This window comes from Staurois parvus, unplaced genomic scaffold, assembly GCF_062004578.1.
Source record: "Staurois parvus isolate SC_StPar_1 unplaced genomic scaffold, SC_StPar_1.0 ptg001282l, whole genome shotgun sequence".
NCBI classification, from domain to species: Eukaryota; Metazoa; Chordata; class Amphibia; order Anura; family Ranidae; genus Staurois; species Staurois parvus.
In genome coordinates, this window is record NW_028319078.1 from 117,131 (window position 1) to 135,354 (window position 18,224).

At 46.8% G+C, this 18,224-nt stretch overlaps 1 protein-coding gene across 6 annotated transcripts in view; it reads left to right on the forward strand.

Moving 5' to 3' along the window:
- Positions 1–18,224, forward strand: part of LOC149437630 (asparaginyl-tRNA synthetase-like) — a 179,984-nt gene that overhangs the window by 68,617 nt on the left and 93,143 nt on the right. For all 6 annotated transcript variants that reach the window (XM_089660820.1, XM_089660822.1, XM_089660817.1 and 3 more), the window contains 2 exons: positions 8,701–8,775; positions 13,802–13,902. In XM_089660820.1, the coding sequence (XP_089516946.1) occupies positions 8,701–8,775; positions 13,802–13,902 (176 nt within the window). The remainder of the gene's footprint in view (positions 1–8,700; positions 8,776–13,801; positions 13,903–18,224) is intronic.

Below are 18,224 nucleotides of genomic sequence, written 5' to 3' on the forward strand. Positions count from 1 at the left end.
CAACTGTTAGTGGGATTATAACAAAGTGGAAGCAACTGGGAACAACAGCAACTCAGCCACCAAGTGGTAGGCCACGTCACATGACTGTGGCTGAACCGTACAGTGTGCAGAAGTCACCGACTGTCTGCAGAGTCAATAGCTAAAGACCTCCAAAACTTCATGTGGCCTTCAGATTAGCACAACAACAGTGCATAGAGAGCTTCATGGAATGGGTTTCCATGGCCGAGCAGCTGCATCCAAGCCTTGCATCACCAAGGGTAATGCAAAGCGTCGGATGCAGTGGTGTAAAGCACGGCACCACCAGGCACTAGCGTAGTGGAGACGTGTTCTCTGTAGTGACGAATCACACTTCTCTGGCAATCCGATCGATGTGTCTTGGTTTGGTGGTAACCAGGAGAACGGTACTTGCTTGACTGCATTGTGCCAAGTGTAAAATTTAGTGGAGGGAGGATTATGGCATGGGGATTTTTTTTCAGGGGTTCGGCTTGGCTCCCTAGTTCCAGTGAGGGGAACTCTTAAGGCGTCACCATACCAAGACATTTTGGACAATTTCATGCTCCCAACTTTGTGGGAACAGTTTGGGGATTGCCCCTTCCTGTTCCAACACGACTGCACACCAGTGCACAAAGCAAGGTCCATAAAGACATGGATGAGCCAGTTTGGGGTGAAGGAACTTGACTGGCCTGCACAGAATCCTGATCTCAACCTAGGGTTGCCACCACATCCCTTTAAAACCGAACACTAAACCGAATAATTACTCAGATTACACAGGCTAATTTAGTGCAGATAAGGCTGCAAGTGAGTTTAATTAACACCTTAATCAGCCACAGAACCTGTGGAATTAATGTGTGTTTGGTTTTAAAGGGATGAGGTGGCAACCCTACCTCAACCCAATAGAACACCTTTGGGATGAATGCAGACTGTGAGCCAGGCCTTCTCATCCGACATCAGTGCCTGACCTCACAAATGCGCTTCTGGAAGAATGGTCCAACCTTCCCATAGACACCCTCCTAAACCTTGTGGACGGCCTTCCCAGAAGAGTTGAAGCTGTTATAGCTGCAAAGGGCGGGGCCAACTCAATATTGAACCCTACGGACTAAGACTGGGATGCCATTAAAGGTCATGTGCGTGGAAAGGCAGGCGGCCCAATACTTTTGGCAGTATAGTGTATGTGTACCTTGCCTTTTCTCCGCCATATATGCTGTGCTAAATAACAAGATCCTTGCCGATTATCTCCTATGTGGGCCATTGGGAAGGAGATCTTGCAATTTCAATAGATCTTGAGGATTAAAGTAAAGCGTGGTCAAACATAGCAAAATGCTCCTAACAGAACTGTATTGGAATCCGCTTCTAAAGTTCTTTTCAGGTGGTTCTGGGTCCCTTCCCACATAGCTCATGCAAACCAAACCCACAGCGATAGATGCTTCAGGGACTGTGGACAGCATGGTCCGCGGTATGTCTGAATTTGGTGTTCATTCCCGCAACTGACTGCCTTTTGGTCCAAGGCCTTTGGATTGCTCCAAACTCTATTCCATGTAATAATCCCTAAGGTGGCTCTACTACATTGCCCTATCCCAGGCCTGTTTTCATACCAACAAAAACTGGCCAAGTATTTATTTTTTCCTGCTAAACACACAACAGCCAAAGCCTGGAAGAAACTTTTCTGTTCCCTTCCAAGAAGTGAAGTAGCGTGCCTGGCCACATTGATGATTAAACTTGTCAGAAGTGACTCATACTAATGGCAGAGGAAGGAGGCAGCAGACAGAAATGACACTTGGTGCTCTGGATTGGGACAAGTACACACTATTGAGGGATATGCAACCACTTTAAAAATAAGTAAAGTCATTTTTTTACCCCAGCCAAAAACTAAGCTTCACAGCTGCACATGATAAATTTCAAGGGATTGCACTACTCCCAGCGCTGGTGCACCTACTCAGGCTTACTCTTGTCTGTGCTGCAGTTCACCTCCTGGTTATAAAAGACCAATCTAAGAGCATACATCTGCCTCACACACATACATAGCCCAGGATTTGCCCTCAATAAAGCAAAACTGCGTAATAGGAGCATAGTTATGTATTACTGCATCAGTACTTCTATGTTCCAAAGAGAGTCTGTGCCATTCTGGTCAAAGTGACAGTTTGTCTTGTAAGAACAATGCACCCCCCCACCACATGCAGTGTTCGGGCCTGAGTACTACATGCTGAGAGCAGATCACATGCTATGTTTATTTATTGGGGGCTCCAATGGAGGAGTAGAGCAGTGCAGGGGGGGAGGAACTGCAGCATAAGGTGAATAACACTAGATGTGGTGTTTCTCTTAAAACAGAACCGGTCACTGTGCCCATTTCAGGATGCACTTGACAGCTGGGCGAGATCATATGACACCCTCCCAGGATCATGCACCATGGGCTGCCCTGCAGTATGATCTGTCACTCACGAACCACTGCTGGTACCATGTGATTGCTGTGACCAATCAGCAGTAACACATCACATGGCAATTGCACTCCAATGAATGGCTTTCATTCATAGTCATTCATTGTAGGGCAGCACAGTGGCTAAATGGTTAGCACTTCCACCTGGCAGTACTAGGGTCGTTGGTTCGAATCCCAACCACGGCACCTCCTGCCTGGAGTTTATATGTTCTCCCGGTGCCTGCGTGGGTTTCCTCCGGGTAATCCGGTTTCCTCCCACACTCCAAAGAAATGCTGGTAGGTTAATTGGATCCTGTCTAAATTGACCCTTGTATATGAATGTGAGTTAGGGACCTTAGATTGTACACCGCTTGAGGGTTAGGGACTGATGTGAATGTACAGTCTCCGTTCATCACAAAGGTGTTCTATTGGGTTGAGAAGGGTTGCCACCTCACCCCTTTAAAACCAAACACATTAATTACACAGGTTCTATGGCTGATTAAGGTGTTAATTAAACTCACAGCCTTATCTGCATAGTCTTTCATTGTAGGGCAGCACAGTGACTAAATGGTTAGCACTTCCACCTGGCAGTACTAGGGTCCTTGGTTCGAATCCCAGCCAGGACACCTCCTGCCTGGAGTTTGCATGTTCTCCCTGTGCCTGCGTGGGTTTTCACCGGGTACTCCGGTTTCCTCCCACACTCCAAAGAAATGCTGGTAGGTTAATTGGATCCTGTCTAAAATGACCCTTGTATATGAATGTAAGTTAGGGACCTTAGATTGTACGCCCCTTGAGGGTTAGGGACTGATGTGAATGTACAATATATATGTGAAGCACTGCGTAAACTGACGGCGCTATATAAGTACCTGAAATAAATAATAAATAAATAATTGTGTACTATCGTGTTGTTCAATGTGATCACATGGTACAGAAACGGCAAATCACAGCCCACCTGTACCATGTGATTAGCTGTGGCCAATCACAGCTAATTACAACAATACACACTTGATGAATGGATTAATTCACAACAAATAGTTGCTTATAACAGTGATTTATGGATGTAAAAATCCTGATCACCTTATCAGAGTAGTACAGTGTTACTATGGTAACGCCTGTACTGCCCTGGTCACAGTATGTAAAAAAAAAAAAATAAAAAATGGTAAAAAAAATTAATTTAAAGTAATAATACAAAAGAAAAACAATTGCAAAAACAATTTTTTTACACAAATTGCAAACCAGCCAATGTCCCTAATCACTGTCACACCTATTATATGATGATGTACTGCACTGGTGACAGCATGTAAATAAAGATGTGAAAACAAAAATGTCTTTTTTTTTTTTTTAATTCATTTTCAAAAAATTGTGACAAAAAAATTACAACTTCTTAAAAAAACTAGCAATGCCTCTTACTAAATACCTTGGACTGTCTACTTTCCAAAAAGGGGTCATTGGGGAGATATTTGTATTGTCCTGGCGTTTTCGGGCCTCAAGAAATGAGATCGGCCGTTAGGACATCAGGATTGATCAATTTTCAATCATACAGTATATCCCATAGTTTGTGGGCTCTATAACTGTCACATAGACTAATGTACACCGATTTGGCTTACCATTATCAAAGTTATGTAGCAGATTACCATACATCTTGGCTTACATTTATGAAGAAATTTCATTATTTGCAAAATTTTGTAACAGAAATAAGATTTTTTTTTTCCCCAAACTTTTCAGTCTTTTTTTTTTTTTATTTCTAGTATTTATATAGCAAGTAGTAATAAACCCAGTGGTGATTAAATACCACCAAAAGAAAGCTTTATTTGTGTGAACAAAATTATAAAAATTTAATTTGGGTACAGTGTTGCATGACTGAGTAATTGTCATTTAAAGTGTGGGAGCACTAAAAGCTGACAATTGACCTGGGCAGGAAGGGGGTAAAAGTGTCTGGTATTGAAGAGGTTAAGGACTTCCGTATGTAGCACCCTGCTAGATAGCTAAGGGGAGCTAGATCTTAATTGTTAGGCAGAGGCTGAGTAGCAGCCTGGGTGCAGCAGTCAGAGGGAGGTCAAATTGTGGTCAGGGCTGAGAGGCTCTGCAGACCAATCCCTCTGGAATTTCCCCCTGCTCTAGAACTTTGGAGAAAGATCTAGAAGCAGTGGGTTGATCTGAGGAGTGGCTAATTTTTACTCTAAGAGGATCCTGGCCAATCCCCAACAGGAGGTTTGGCAAGGGGCCAGGACAACCTTTAAGAGTAACTGAGCCTGCTCAGCAGGGGGAGAGTTCAGGTGGGAGAGAGAGAAGGATGTGAGGCTGGAGGCAGGAGCCTGTGGGGGTCTGGATGGAGAGGGGCTCAACTACAGGCAGAGGACCTTGGAAGGCTGAAAGCTTGAGACTTCACCGGCCCCCTTGGAGAGGACAACCTGTGTGGTAGGGAAGTAGCAGCTCAGCTGGAAGGCCTGGTAGCAGCCACCGACCCACCGGCAGCACAGGAGAAGGACTAAGTGAGTAAACCTGCCCCTCCTGGGCCAGTAAGGGGAAAGGAGCACTCTAGTGGGGAGCTGGATTTGCTATCTTACCCAGGACTGTTTCACACTGCAGTGGCAAGGCACTGGATCCCCTGCCCAGGGATTCACCCAGTACAGCTGGATGAGGAGCAGAGTCATCTGGGGTGGTACTGCGAGAGATGCTGGCTGGCTCTCCAGAAGAAAAACTTTGCTGTAGAGACTCGTACATAGTTGCTAAGGAGTTTGTCCTCCGTTGCCATTCCCCTTGGATGGGGTAAAGGGGTGAATGGGATGCCCAAGTTCTAATAAAACTTCAAAACAAAGCTCAAGGACTGGTTACTGTCTCTTAATGCAAGTCTGTGTGAAGGAAATGCGTGTTGCCTGGCTGTACAAGGCTATAGGGGGACCCAAATCTCATGCAACTCCTAAGGGGGGTAGTGCTCCATGTATGATGTTTTAGCAGAATGGTAGAGGGACATCAGGGTCCTGAGAACATGGACTATCCAAGGCCCGTGTACATCGAAATCAGGGCGCAGCTTATCCAAACAAGATGATAATACTTGGAAGAAGCCCTGGCATAAAACGGTTCCAGATGACCATAGGCAGCAGATACATGAGCCTGCCAGTGTCTTCCCACATGTGAGAATGCATTCCCACAAATTATTTACCTTTAAATGTAGTTCTGCAACAAGGAATGCGCTTCCTAAATGTCCCCAAAAGATGGCGCACTTTATTCATAAAATGTAGGCATAGCGTGTACCGGACCTGAAAACCGAACTCTACGTACAAAATAACTGTTTTCATCAGTGGTGTCATTTTTTAAGTTTTTTTTTTTTTTTTTTAGTAAGATTATTAAGAGCAAATGACAATCTACGTGTACGATTTATGTGACAACACCCATTGCACAGATGGTAGAGTCAGATTGTAACAGGTATGGTGAGAGGAGGGCTACTTTTACACTGATCTGCTGCAAAAACGCATAGGCTTTTTTTTAGCCTCCCTGCAGGTATTCCCGAGTGTAGCTCGGAGTTAACTTTCAGAACCACAAGCGGTAACCCCGAGCTACACTCGGGAATACCCTGCAGCGTTTCTCCGGGATCCCTCGATCACTTACCTTGTCCTTCGCTCCCGCGATGTCCCCCCTGCAGCGTCCCCGGCCATCTCCTCCGGCCGATGCCGGCATCCGTCTTCTGTTCCCTGGGATGTACGGGACAGAACTGGCGGGAAATTTAAAAATTTTAAAAATGACATTCACTAATACACTAAAATCACATAGTATAACATTCCTGTATCAAACCATTTCACATACATTTTGTCCCGAGTGCTTTGTCCGGCGCCCTGCCTGCATTTTTACTGTTCTTTCTGCCTGGAACCTGTGAAACGTTCATGGCGTCCAAAAAGCGTCCCTTTTTAGGTCAAAAGCGGTTTTGGACCGGCTAGAGAACAGCGATAGTAAATTAGAACCACTTGCAGAATTGAGTGATAATGATTCGTGGGGGAAATTCATCATCAGACACTGAAAACGATTTTGCGACTTTGCTCAGCGATGTGCGAACTTGGCGCTCTATTTGAAATTTCAGTGTTTTTGGTTTGATTATATTATTGAATTGCATTTATTATATTATTATTTTTTATGATTATTTAATAAATTATAATTTATGATTTCGTGTTTCAAATTTTATCCTACCCGGGATGTTTACTAGACTCTTGTTCGGACAGATTTCAGTGAGTTATTCCTAAAAATTACAGCCTACAATAAAAAAACATTTCCATGCAAAAAAATGTACCGCTTTGAGCACAGAAATACTGACATTATCAGACTGCTAGGGAGGCTACAGGATTTAAAAACTGCACCAAAAACGCTTCTCAGAGGTGTTTTTGAGGCACTTTTTAGGCGCTATCCATTGATTTCAATGGGAAGGGGCATTTTTGGGGCGTTTTTTTTTTAACTCCCCTTAGATGCTGCAAGCAGGAGTTGTTACACCGCACTGCAAGCGCAATGCCTCAGTGTGAAAACATGAATAGATATACATTCACACACATAGGGAAGCATTTTTCTTGAGCTTTTCAGGAGCTTTTTTTTTATCACAAAAGCACTTCAAAAACTCCTCTGTGTGAAAGTAATCTAAGAGGTTGTGGAAAGTTAAATATGAATGCCTTAGATATAGTTATACATGTCAGTTTGATCACCTTTAGGCTTGGCTCACATCTGTGAGGTTGGTGCCGCTGTGGGACCCTCACAAATACTTGCAGCCGCACCACCCAGACAGAGGAATGCGGGACCCGCAGGCAGGTGCCATTAATTCTAATGGCGTGCCGCCCGCACTGGAAATCGCAGCCATACCGGGAACCTTGGTTCCCGTGCGGGCTGTGATTTCCCAAGTAGCGCAGGGACTTTTTTATGCATGTCCCGGCGCACGGTAGTCAATTCAAATGAATGGGCTTTCGTTCCCACGCAAATCACGGGCCGCATATATGTGAACCAGGCATATAGGAGTCTATGGGGGAGATTTACTAAAACGAGCACTCAGAATCTGGTGCAGCTGTGCAATCAGAAGGCAATCAGCTTCTAACGTCTGTTTGTTCAATTGAGCTTTGACAATGAGGCTAGGTTCACATCTGTGCGGGTGGTGCCGCTGCGGATCTGCACAAAAATCCGTGCAGCCGCACCACCCACACAGAAGAATGCGGACCCGCGGGTGGGTTCCATTAATTCTAATGGCACAACACCCGCATTGGAAAACGCAACCACACTGGGAACCGAGGTTCCCATGTGGGCTGCATTTTCAGAAGAAGTACAGGGACTTCGCTGCGTGTCCTGGGGCACGGGAGTCCTTTCAAATTAATGGGCTTTCGTGCCCGCGCAAAACGCTGCCCGCAGGAACACGGATATGTGAAACCTGGAAGCTGATTGGTTTCTATGTAGAGCTGCACCAAATTTTGCACCAAACAGTTTTAGTAAATAGCCTTCATGTTTCTGAGCTAAACAAGTCTAAGATGACCTGTCATCTCTTAGGCTAAACGGTTGGCACTGAGCCCTGTCTAGTTACTGCAGCTATAAAATGCAGGGGATTGGAAGCTGATGTTTAAGTTCCTTATATTCTGCTTCCCTGGTTCTACCCTCATCAATATGCTACTTAAAAAAAAAAAAAAAAAAAAAAAAAAACCTTTCTGTTTTCATTACATATCTTTCTGATGTCATCACTGGGTCTCCATGCTTCCCTATGCAATGCAGGCAGATTATGGCTAGTGGGAGGGGCCAGAAGGGTGCTGTACATAGCTTCCAGAGAACATCACAGCACCCTGCCTCCATAGTCCTCTCTAGAACCCTCAGTCCTGATGAAGCAGTGCACTTGTTCATAGGAGGAGCTATACAAATATCAAAATGCCTAGGTGAGTGGGTTTCAGTCTGGAGGAGTGAGTGTTCCTAGGCAGGCTGTATTTGCATGAAGACCACCCTACTTAATGCCCATATATGATGCTCAGACTCAAATTCAAGGAGCGTGCTAGGGACAGTCAGGCTGCGGAGGAAAGATCTGGATGGTGCTGGATGTCCTCCAGCCAGGAAATGAGGTGGGCTCTATCTGAATGGCTGCAGCTTCTAATGTACATTGTAAAAAGCTCACAGTGTGCAATACAAGAGAGGAGCCGGTACAACTGTGCAAGACTGGAGGGAAGGCTGGAGGTCAGATCTAATGATGTGCAGGGATTTTCGGGAGTTATGTTGCTGTGATGCCGGCAGTGTTGGTGCAATGTTCCAGAATGTGACTTCACACCTCTCTTCTCTCTATATAGAGCCATGGGTATGTTCACATCCACACCCCAATAATTACTTCTAATGACTGTGAGGGAGCAGGAGAGCTCTTCCAGGTAGGTGCTTTTGTTTTTGTTTTTTTTTCTTTTTAAAGAGGGACCTGTGGCCCCCAGTAGTCAGTATTGTCTATAGTTTATTTCTCATTTTTGTATTTTTTTTTCTTTAAACTCTTATAATGGATTATCAAATGTGCTGCCTGTAACTTTTGTAGGGGGACTGCAAGGAGCACTGAATTGTAGAGGGACTTTAATGGTCTCCTGTACCATATCTGCAGTCTCTGACCATCTCCTGTATCATGTCTGCAGTCTGACCATCTCCTGTAGTATGTCTGCAGTCTCTGACCATCTCCTGTAGTATGTCTGCAGTCTCTGACCATCTCCTGTAGTATGTCTGCAGTCTCTGACCATCTCCTGTATCATGCCTGCAGTCTGACCATCTCCTGTAGTGTGTCTGCAGTCTCTGACCACCTCCTGTAGTGTGTCTGCAGTCTCTGACCACCTCCTGTAGTGTGTCTGCAGTCTCTGACCACCTCCTGTAGTGTGTCTGCAGTCTCTGACCACCTCCTGTAGTGTGTCTGCAGTCTCTGACCACCTCCTGTAGTGTGTCTGCAGTCTCTGACCACCTCCTGTAGTATGTCTGCAGTCTCCGACCACCTCCTGTAGTATGTCTGCAGTCTCTGACCATCTCCTGTAGTATGTCTGCAGTCTCTGACCATCTCCTGTAGTGTGTCTGCAGTCTCTGACCATCTCCTGTAGTATGTCTGCAGTTTCTGACCATCTCCTGTAGTGTGTCTGCAGTCTCTGACCATCTCCTGTAGTATGTCTGCAGTCTCTGACCATCTCCTGTATCGTGTCTGCAGTCTGACCATCTCCTGTAGTGTGTCTGCAGTCTCTGACCATCTCCTGTAGTGTGTCTGCAGTCTCTGACCATCTCCTGTAGTATGTCTGCAGTCTCTGACCATCTCCTGTATCATGTCTGCAGTCTCTGACCATCTCCTGTATCATGTCTGCAGTCTCTGACCACCTCCTGTAGTGTGTCTGCAGTCTCTGACCACCTCCTGTAGTGTGTCTGCAGTCTCTGACCACCTCCTGTAGTATGTCTGCAGTCTCTGACCATCTCCTGTAGTATGTCTGCAGTCTCTGACCATCTCCTGTAGTGTGTCTGCAGTCTCTGACCATCTCCTGTAGTATGTCTGCAGTCTCTTACCATCTCCTGTAGTGTGTCTGCAGTCTCTGACCATCTCCTGTAGTATGTCTGCAGTCTCTGACCATCTCCTGTAGTGTGTCTGCAGTCTCTGACCATCTCCTGTAGTGTGTCTGCAGTCTCTGACCATCTCCTGTATCGTGTCTGCAGTCTGACCATCTCCTGTAGTGTGTCTGCAGTCTCTGACCATCTCCTGTAGTGTATCTGCAGTCTCTGACCATCTCCTGTAGTGTGTCTGCAGTCTCTGACCATCGCCTTACTGCACACACCCAGCACAGTGACTGAGCTGTCAAAAACAGCTCTTAATCTCTACTAATGATTAGAAACAATTATGTGACCACTATGATAGCCAATTGGCTAGTATTTCTAGTAGAGATCGATGCTTTTACCCTAATCAATGTTCCCACTACAGACAGCTGAAGTCTGAGGGCTGCACATCGTATACCAAAGGGCCGCAGGTAGTGCACCAGGGGTTTAGGGGATAGAAGAGAGAATGTGGCTGATTAGGGTTAACTAAAGCTGGTCATTCACTAGTAGAAGTTTGTTTAATTTGTTGTGTTTTCAGAAAGTTCATTCAACTTTCTAATCATTTCTAAGAAGGCTTGATCCCAGGCCACGCACTATGTGTCCATTGGCACACACACCGTACATCTCAGCCTCTCTCCCTCATCTCTGGATTTGGTTGACAGCAGCAGTGATCACATAAAAAAATCCGACAGGATGCTTATACTGAAGTCGATCAATGGATCAACTTCAGTACATCTAGCCTGCCCTTAGAAGGATGGAATCTTGGCCGGTCCCTGCTAAAAATCCGACAGGCTGCTTGTACTGAAGTCGATCAATGGATCATCTTCAGTACAACCAGACTGACCTTAGATGGATGGAATCTTGGCCGGTCCCTGCTAAAAATCCGACAGGCTGCTTGTACTGAAGTCGATCAATGGATCATCTTCAGTACAACCAGACTGACCTTAGATGGATGGAATCTTGACCGGTCCCTGCTAAAAATCCGACAGGCTGCTTATACTGAAGTCGATCAATGGATCATCTTCAGTACATCTAGCCTGCCCTTAGAAGGATGGAATCTTGCCCGGTCCCTGATAAAAATCCGACAGGCTGCTTGTACTGAAGTCGATCAATGGATCATCTTCAGTACAACCAGACTGACCTTAGATGGATGGAATCTTGACCGGTCCCTGCTAAAAATCCGACAGGCTGCTTATACTGAAGTCGATCAATGGATCAACTTCAGTACATCTAGCCTGCCCTTAGAAGGATGGAATCTTGGCCGGTCCCTGCTAAAAATCCGACAGGCTGCTTGTACTGAAGTCGATCAATGGATCAACTTCAGTACATCTAGCCTGACCTTAGATGGATGGAATCTTGGGCAGTCCTTGCTAAACCAGCCCAGATTCGATCCATCTATAGCCGGCTTTAGTTCTTTCTTGTGATTACACCCTATCACCCCTAGGAAGAATGAGTGTGTTAGCTGCAGCTATGGATGCCATTAGAAATCATGGGTCCCTGTACAACCTACATGACAAGTTTCCTCCCCCTAGTGTCACCTCATAAAGTTTAACCCCCCCAAGGATCTCCATATAAACTTGAAGTCCATGGTCTGGTGTCATCATAAACTTCAGGGGACTACTGCAAGCTGTCAAGCTGGGAGCTACACACAGTCCAGCGGTCCTCGACTGGAGTCAGCAACTGGACCCATCTCACCTGAAAAGAGAGGCTTACCTTTCGAACGTCCTGCAAATCCTGAAGAGTGTGCTGTCTTCTGCAGTTCTTGCTCCGTAATGCACCAGTGATTGTGTTGTGAGGGACAATTCCCAGCATATACCTTCCTCCCCTCCACTGACCATCAATTGCAGAAGGAAGCTGAGGGGAGGAAAGAAGGAGGAGAGTATACAGAGAAGAGATTTATGCAGGCCATACACGGGTCGAATTCCAAGTTCTCTTTAGAAAATCGGAAGTTTTGTGCATTTTGTAATCCGATGGTGCCGCCATTGATTTTGAAATTCAACCAACCAAGCCATCAGTTTCACTTTGTGTTGCTACAGAAAACAATTTTGGTGGCCAAGAATTTTCTTTTCTTTCCAGGTCACAGCTCACGCTCATTTCTTTTTTCAATCAACTTTCTTGCCCGATTCTTCCATCATTGACTCGAAATTTGTTTGTTTTTCAAAAAATTTCCAAGGTGCCCAATCACTCAAATTCGATAGTCAAACAGAAGTCGGACGTTTCTGTGACACACGGTGCGAAATTCAAATGAAAAAGGCGACTACTCTGTCCTCCTCCTCCTAGACCTCTCCGCGGCCTTTGACACAGTCGACCACCCCCTCCTCCTTAATAAACTACTCTCCCTTGGCATCAGAGACACCGCTCTCTCCTGGTTCTCGTCCTATCTATCCCAACGCTCCTTCAGCGTTTCCTACAACGGTGCCACCTCCTCCTCACTCCCCCTCTCTGTTGCGGTCCCCCAGGGCTCTGTCCTTGGACCCCTTCTCTTCTCCATCTACACCTCCTCCTTTGGCAAACTCATACACTCCCACGGCTTCAATTACCACCTCTATGCCGATGATACTCAAATCTACCTATCTACCCCTCACCTCACCCCCACATTCTCTGCCCGCATCACTCACCTCCTAAACGACATCTCTGACTGGATGTCGCTCCATTTCCTCAAACTCAACCTCTCCAAAACCGAGCTTCTCATCTTCCCCCCAGCCCGCCCCCCCCCCCCCCCATCCTTTCCATCACTACCAACAACACCACCATCAATCCCGCCCAGCAAGCCAAGGTCCTTGGCGTCATTCTGGACTCAAACCTTTCCTTTCAACCTCATATCAAATCTCTCACAAACACATGCAGACTCCACCTCCGCAATATCGCCAAGATACGCTCCTTCCTTACCCCAGACACCACTAAACTACTTGTACACTCCCTGATTATCTCACGCCTGGACTACTGCAACTCCCTCCTCACCGGCCTACCCCAGTGCAGGCTCTCCCCACTCCAGACCATCCTGAACTCAGCGGCCAGACTCATCCACCTCACCAGCCGCTCCACCTCTGCCACCCCCCTCTGCCTCTCCCTCCACTGGCTCCCCATTGCCCAACGCATTAAATTTAAATTGCTCACCCTGACCTATAAGGCCATTCACAACACTGCCCCTAACTACCTCACCGACCTGATTCCCAGGTACCACCCTACCCGTACCCTTTGCTCTTCACAAGACCTCCTTCTATCTTGCTCCCTGGTCTCCTCCTCCCACGCACGACTGCAAGACTTCTCCAGGTCCTCCCCCATCCTCTGGAACTCACTACCCCAATCCATCAGACTGTCACCTTCCCTCCTCACCTTCAGGCGCTCCCTGAAAACCCACCTCTTCAGGGAAGCCTACCCCACCCTCACCTAACAGCCGCTGCCCTTCCCTCCTCCTACCACTCCATCCCCCACAGCCGTTTCCTCCTGTGCCTCTACCCCCTCCCTCCTAGATTGTAAGCTCGAAAGAGTAGGGCCCTCTTACCCCTCGTGTGCTGTTTGATGTTACTGTTCTGTTTCATGTATTGTCCCCCCTCTATTGTACAGCGCTGAGCAAACCCTTTGGCGCTATATAAACTCGATAAATAAATAAATAAAAGAAAGGATTTTTGAAAGACAATTATTTCGGAATTCGACCCGTGTATGGCCGGCTTTAGACAGTCAGTACATTGGGCCCAGGCCCCACTGCTGACCCTGTAGGGCCCAGGCCCCCCTGCTGACCCTGTAGGGCACAGACCCAGTGCAGGAGTACTGCCTGCACCCCTGTTGACAGCCCTGGCTGCAACATATGTAGTAACAAGACAGATCTTTAACAAATGTTGCTTGTTGCAGGTTGTGAATAAGGACCCTGCTTCAGGAGATGATGGTGGATTTTTCGGGGTTCCTGCGTTCCTCACTGTATCGGGCCAGCTACATCTGGAAGTTATGTCGGGGTAATGCTTCATGTGTGTTTTTTGTATGGTGCAATAATTCCAAAACCTTTAGGGAATGTCACTGAAGGCAATCCTTCCAGTTCAGATGGAATATAACACATTCTGGTTTCTGATTTCTTATCAAGAGTGCCACTGGAGGCATAGAATTGTGTGATTGGACAAGGTGGAAAGACAGGGAAGTACTGTCACCCTCTCCACCTTATCCAATCAAAGAACACTTTGCAGTCTGAATGGCGCCTGTGCCGAGTGGCTGACCTCCTGTGTTCAGGATGCAGCAGGGCTGCCCCAGACCCGGAAGCTTGTGGAGATCACTGGAGTAGCAGTGTCTGCTTCATGGATTTCCAGCTTCTAGAGCAGGGGTGTCAAACTGGCGGCCCTCCAGCTGTTGCAAAACTACAATTCCCATAATGCCTCTGCCTTTGGGAGTCATGCTTGTTACTATCAATCTTGCAGTGCCTCCTAGGACTTGTAGTTTGGCAACAGCTGCAGGGCCGCCAGTTTGATACCCGTGTTCTAGAGGGATCCCACAGATATGGTGTATACATGGTTATATTGTCCAAGTTGGAACAATGTAATTATATAAAGTATCCATACCTGGAATTCATCTTTAAATTTGTGTCTCCCATGGCATCACAATCCCATGTATACATCTTTTAAGTTTGGTTTTATTATTATTATTATTATTATTATACAGGATTTATATTGTGCCAACAGTTTGCGCAGCGCTATACAAAATGAAGGGAGACATTACAGTTACAATACAATTTGGTACAAGAGGAAACAGAGGGCTCTGCTTATTAGAGTTTACAATCTAGTGTTCAGTATAACAGGACACCAGAGGTTGTAATCCATCAACATAAACATTTACTTGTAAAAATAAATTTTATTTTTGCAATGTGACGGAAGTCACTTTGGGTGGGGGGCCCATGGAACACAGCTCACTTTAGAGAGGTGGGGAGACTCCTGTCTCAGCTCCCCATATCCCTCTTATGTGTAAGTCACCCTGTGCCTGAACAGGGTGATTTGGCCTAATATTGGAGTGGGGGGTTGTGGATTGTTTAATGTCATGTGGTTGCATCCCATTGTTCTATTGTGTGTCTTACTTGGGAGCAAACTATTATGGGATGTATGTGTCTATGTGTATTGGCTTGGTGGGGGGTGTCTGCAGCAGCCTCCCTCCTGATGGGACTCTCTGTTGGTGTGTCTCTTGTTACTAAAGGTAGATTGCCTCGCCCTGTGTCATTATGCAGGGAGGGGGGGTTGTTCCCTTGAATGTATATATCTTGTATCTGTGTTAAAATAAAGTAGTCTATTTCCTTGTTTTACTTCAAGACTGGTGGTGTCTAGTCTCATATGGTCAGCTGTGGTGTCTGGAGTCGGTGTTCGGACGGGGAAGCAGTATCCTAACGGAAGTACCCAAGTGCAGTCGGGGTCTGGTTCCGTTACATTGGTGGCAAGCAGTGGGATTGTGCTTCCTGGCTGTGAACACATCCAAACCACCACCGGATTCTAGATCAGGAAAGTAGACATCGGTCACCCCAGTGGAGATATGGACCTGGCATCAGAGTTCCCGGGGCTGCTGCGGATCGTTCTTGCAACATACCCCAGGACTGTGTCTGCGGATTAGTGCCTGGAGCTGAGGCAGCAGATTCGGGTAGTGCTTTGGAGTGGAGCCCTCCAGGTTGCTGGTGTGTACAAGGGCAAGTGCTATCCAACCCCAGCGGAACGGGCCAGGGACCATCGAAGGTTACGGATGCCATTCCTGGGAGAGCGACCCCAGGAGCAATGGGTGACTGAGTTGGACTGGCTGGTCTAGCAGGAGATAGAGCTGGACAACCGATATCGGGCTCTGCAATGATATGCAGAGCAGAAATATTTAGGGGTGACAACAGAATGCTCTCCGGAGGGATATGACTTTGGTGGCCCTGGATTGCTGTGGGAGAGCCTTACAGATCATTTTGTGTTTGTCGAAGTAGGAGAACCTACCCTTGAGGACTTGCAAGAAGACCGAGAGGCTATGTTCGGTCTCACGGGTCTCACAGCTTGAACCAGATCTGGAATACCTGCTGATGAAAGAACAGCATCTGGAAAGGGCATACAGGCAACTGCTAAAACATGTTCAGCAGCATGCCCAAGAATCGTCAGTGGAAATTCCAGAGACTGGGGATTTGATAGACTTCTCTGCTGCGGATAAACAACCAGGTGAGCCTCCAACAGAAGAGCTGGCAACAGGGCCAAACAATACTGAACTCTGCCCAGCACTGGTAACATCTTCTGAGTTCCACGGACAGGAGATGGTGAACCCCCTATCCCCAGACACCAGTTCCAGAGACTAGGGATTTGATTGACTTTTCTGCTGAGGAGGAATCAGCCAGTGCGCCTCCAGCAGAAGAGCTGGTATCAGGGCATGGCATTGTTGACCTCTGCCCACAACAATCAGCACCGCAGGAGCTACAGGAAGAGGATGCAATCGGCACCTCACAACTGCAGCTTGAGCTGATGTCCGTGGATGGGACTTCGGTCTCCACTGACACAACTCCAGAAAAGGGTCTGGCATTGGTGCAGGAGGATGTCAGCCTTACTTTGCAAACACTGGGAGGTGTCAAAGTGGATGAGACTACAGTCACCACCTGGATACCCCAGGGATGTTGGGCAGTTGGCCCAGATCCACAACAGCATGATGGAATCGGCCCAGCCACCCTTTCTTCTCTTCAGCGGCTGAGAGGACTTCAGGGAGAAGGACCAGCCCATACTTCTCCCCAGCAGCGGGTATGTTCTACGAATGAGGCAGAGGTTGGCTGGGTGAGTAATGCTATGTTTGGGACAATTTGTTTGGGCAACTCTGTGGGTGCTGGCATTGGGGGACTGGAAGTACAGACTAACTTCAGAGTCCACTTCCTGCGTTACTCTCCTGCCAAAAGGGGAGATATGTGACGGGAGTCACTTTAAGTGGGGGGCCCATGGAACACAGCTCACTTTGGTGGGGAGACCCCTGTCTCAGCTCACCATATCCCTCTTATTTGTAAGTCACCTTGTGCCTGTTAGGGGTTCAGGGTGATTTGGCCTAATATTGGGGTGGGGGTTGTGGATTGTTTAATGCCATGTGGTTGCATCCCATTGTTCTATTGTGTGTCTTACTTGGGAGCAAACTATTATGGGATGTATGTGTATTGGCTTGGTGGGGGGTGTCTGCAGCAGCCACCCTCCTGATGGGACTGTCTGTTGGTGTGTCTCTTGTTAATAAAGGTAGATTGCCTCGCCCTGTGTCATTATGCAGGGAGGGGGGTTGTTCTCTTGAATGTATATATGTTGAATCTGTGTTAAACTAGTATATTTCCTGATTTTACTTTAAGACTGGTGTCGTCTAGTCTTGTTTGGTCTGCTATGGTGTCCGGTGTCGGTGTTCGGACCGGGAAGCAGTATTCTAATGGAAGTACCCAAGCGCAGTCGGGGTCCGGTTACGTTACATGCAATAATCAAATATAGAGCCATACAATGTTGTATTAAAAAAGAAATAAAAGATATGTATATGATACATTTACAGTTGTGCTGAAACATTTGCACCAGTGCCGAGATACGGTCATCTAGAGCCCAGGTGAATATGCCAAACTGTGCCCCTCCATGATGTGTGAGCATTATGTGTCAGCAAGAATTCCCCCTGCCCCTCAAAAAAAAAACAATAATTTCCATGCTTACCCCCAAATTCCCTCTCCTTCCAGTACAAATCCACCTCCCTGCTGATATTCCCCCTCCAAGCACCCATTTTTGTCCCACATCCCCCTCTCACCTAAAACACTCTCTCTCTCTCTCTCTCTCTCTCTCCCTCTCCTTCTCCCTCTCCTTCTCCCTCTCCCTCTCCCTCTCCCTCTCTCTCTCTCTCTCTCTCTCTCTCCTCTCATCTCCTCTCCTTCAATAGGCCAATTAGTACTGTTCAATCACTTATTAAGAAATGGAAAATTTGGGGATCTCTTGGTACCAAGCCAAGGTCAGGTAGATCAAGAAAGATTGCAGCCACAACTGCCAGAAGAATTGTTCGGAATACAAAGAAAAACCCACAGGTAACCGTAAAAGACGGTGTGGTTGTTTCAAAGAGCACAATATGACAATATTTGAACAAAAATGAGCTGCATGGTCAGGTTGCTAGAAAGAAGCCTTTACCAATACCACATTTGGAGAGGGGTCAACAAGGCCTATAGCGATGAGAATACCACCCCCATTGTGACGCATGGTTATGGCTCACTGATGTTTTGAGGATGTGTGAGCTCTAAAGGCACGGGGAATCTTGGGAAAAATTGATGGCAAGTTGAATGCAGCATGTTATC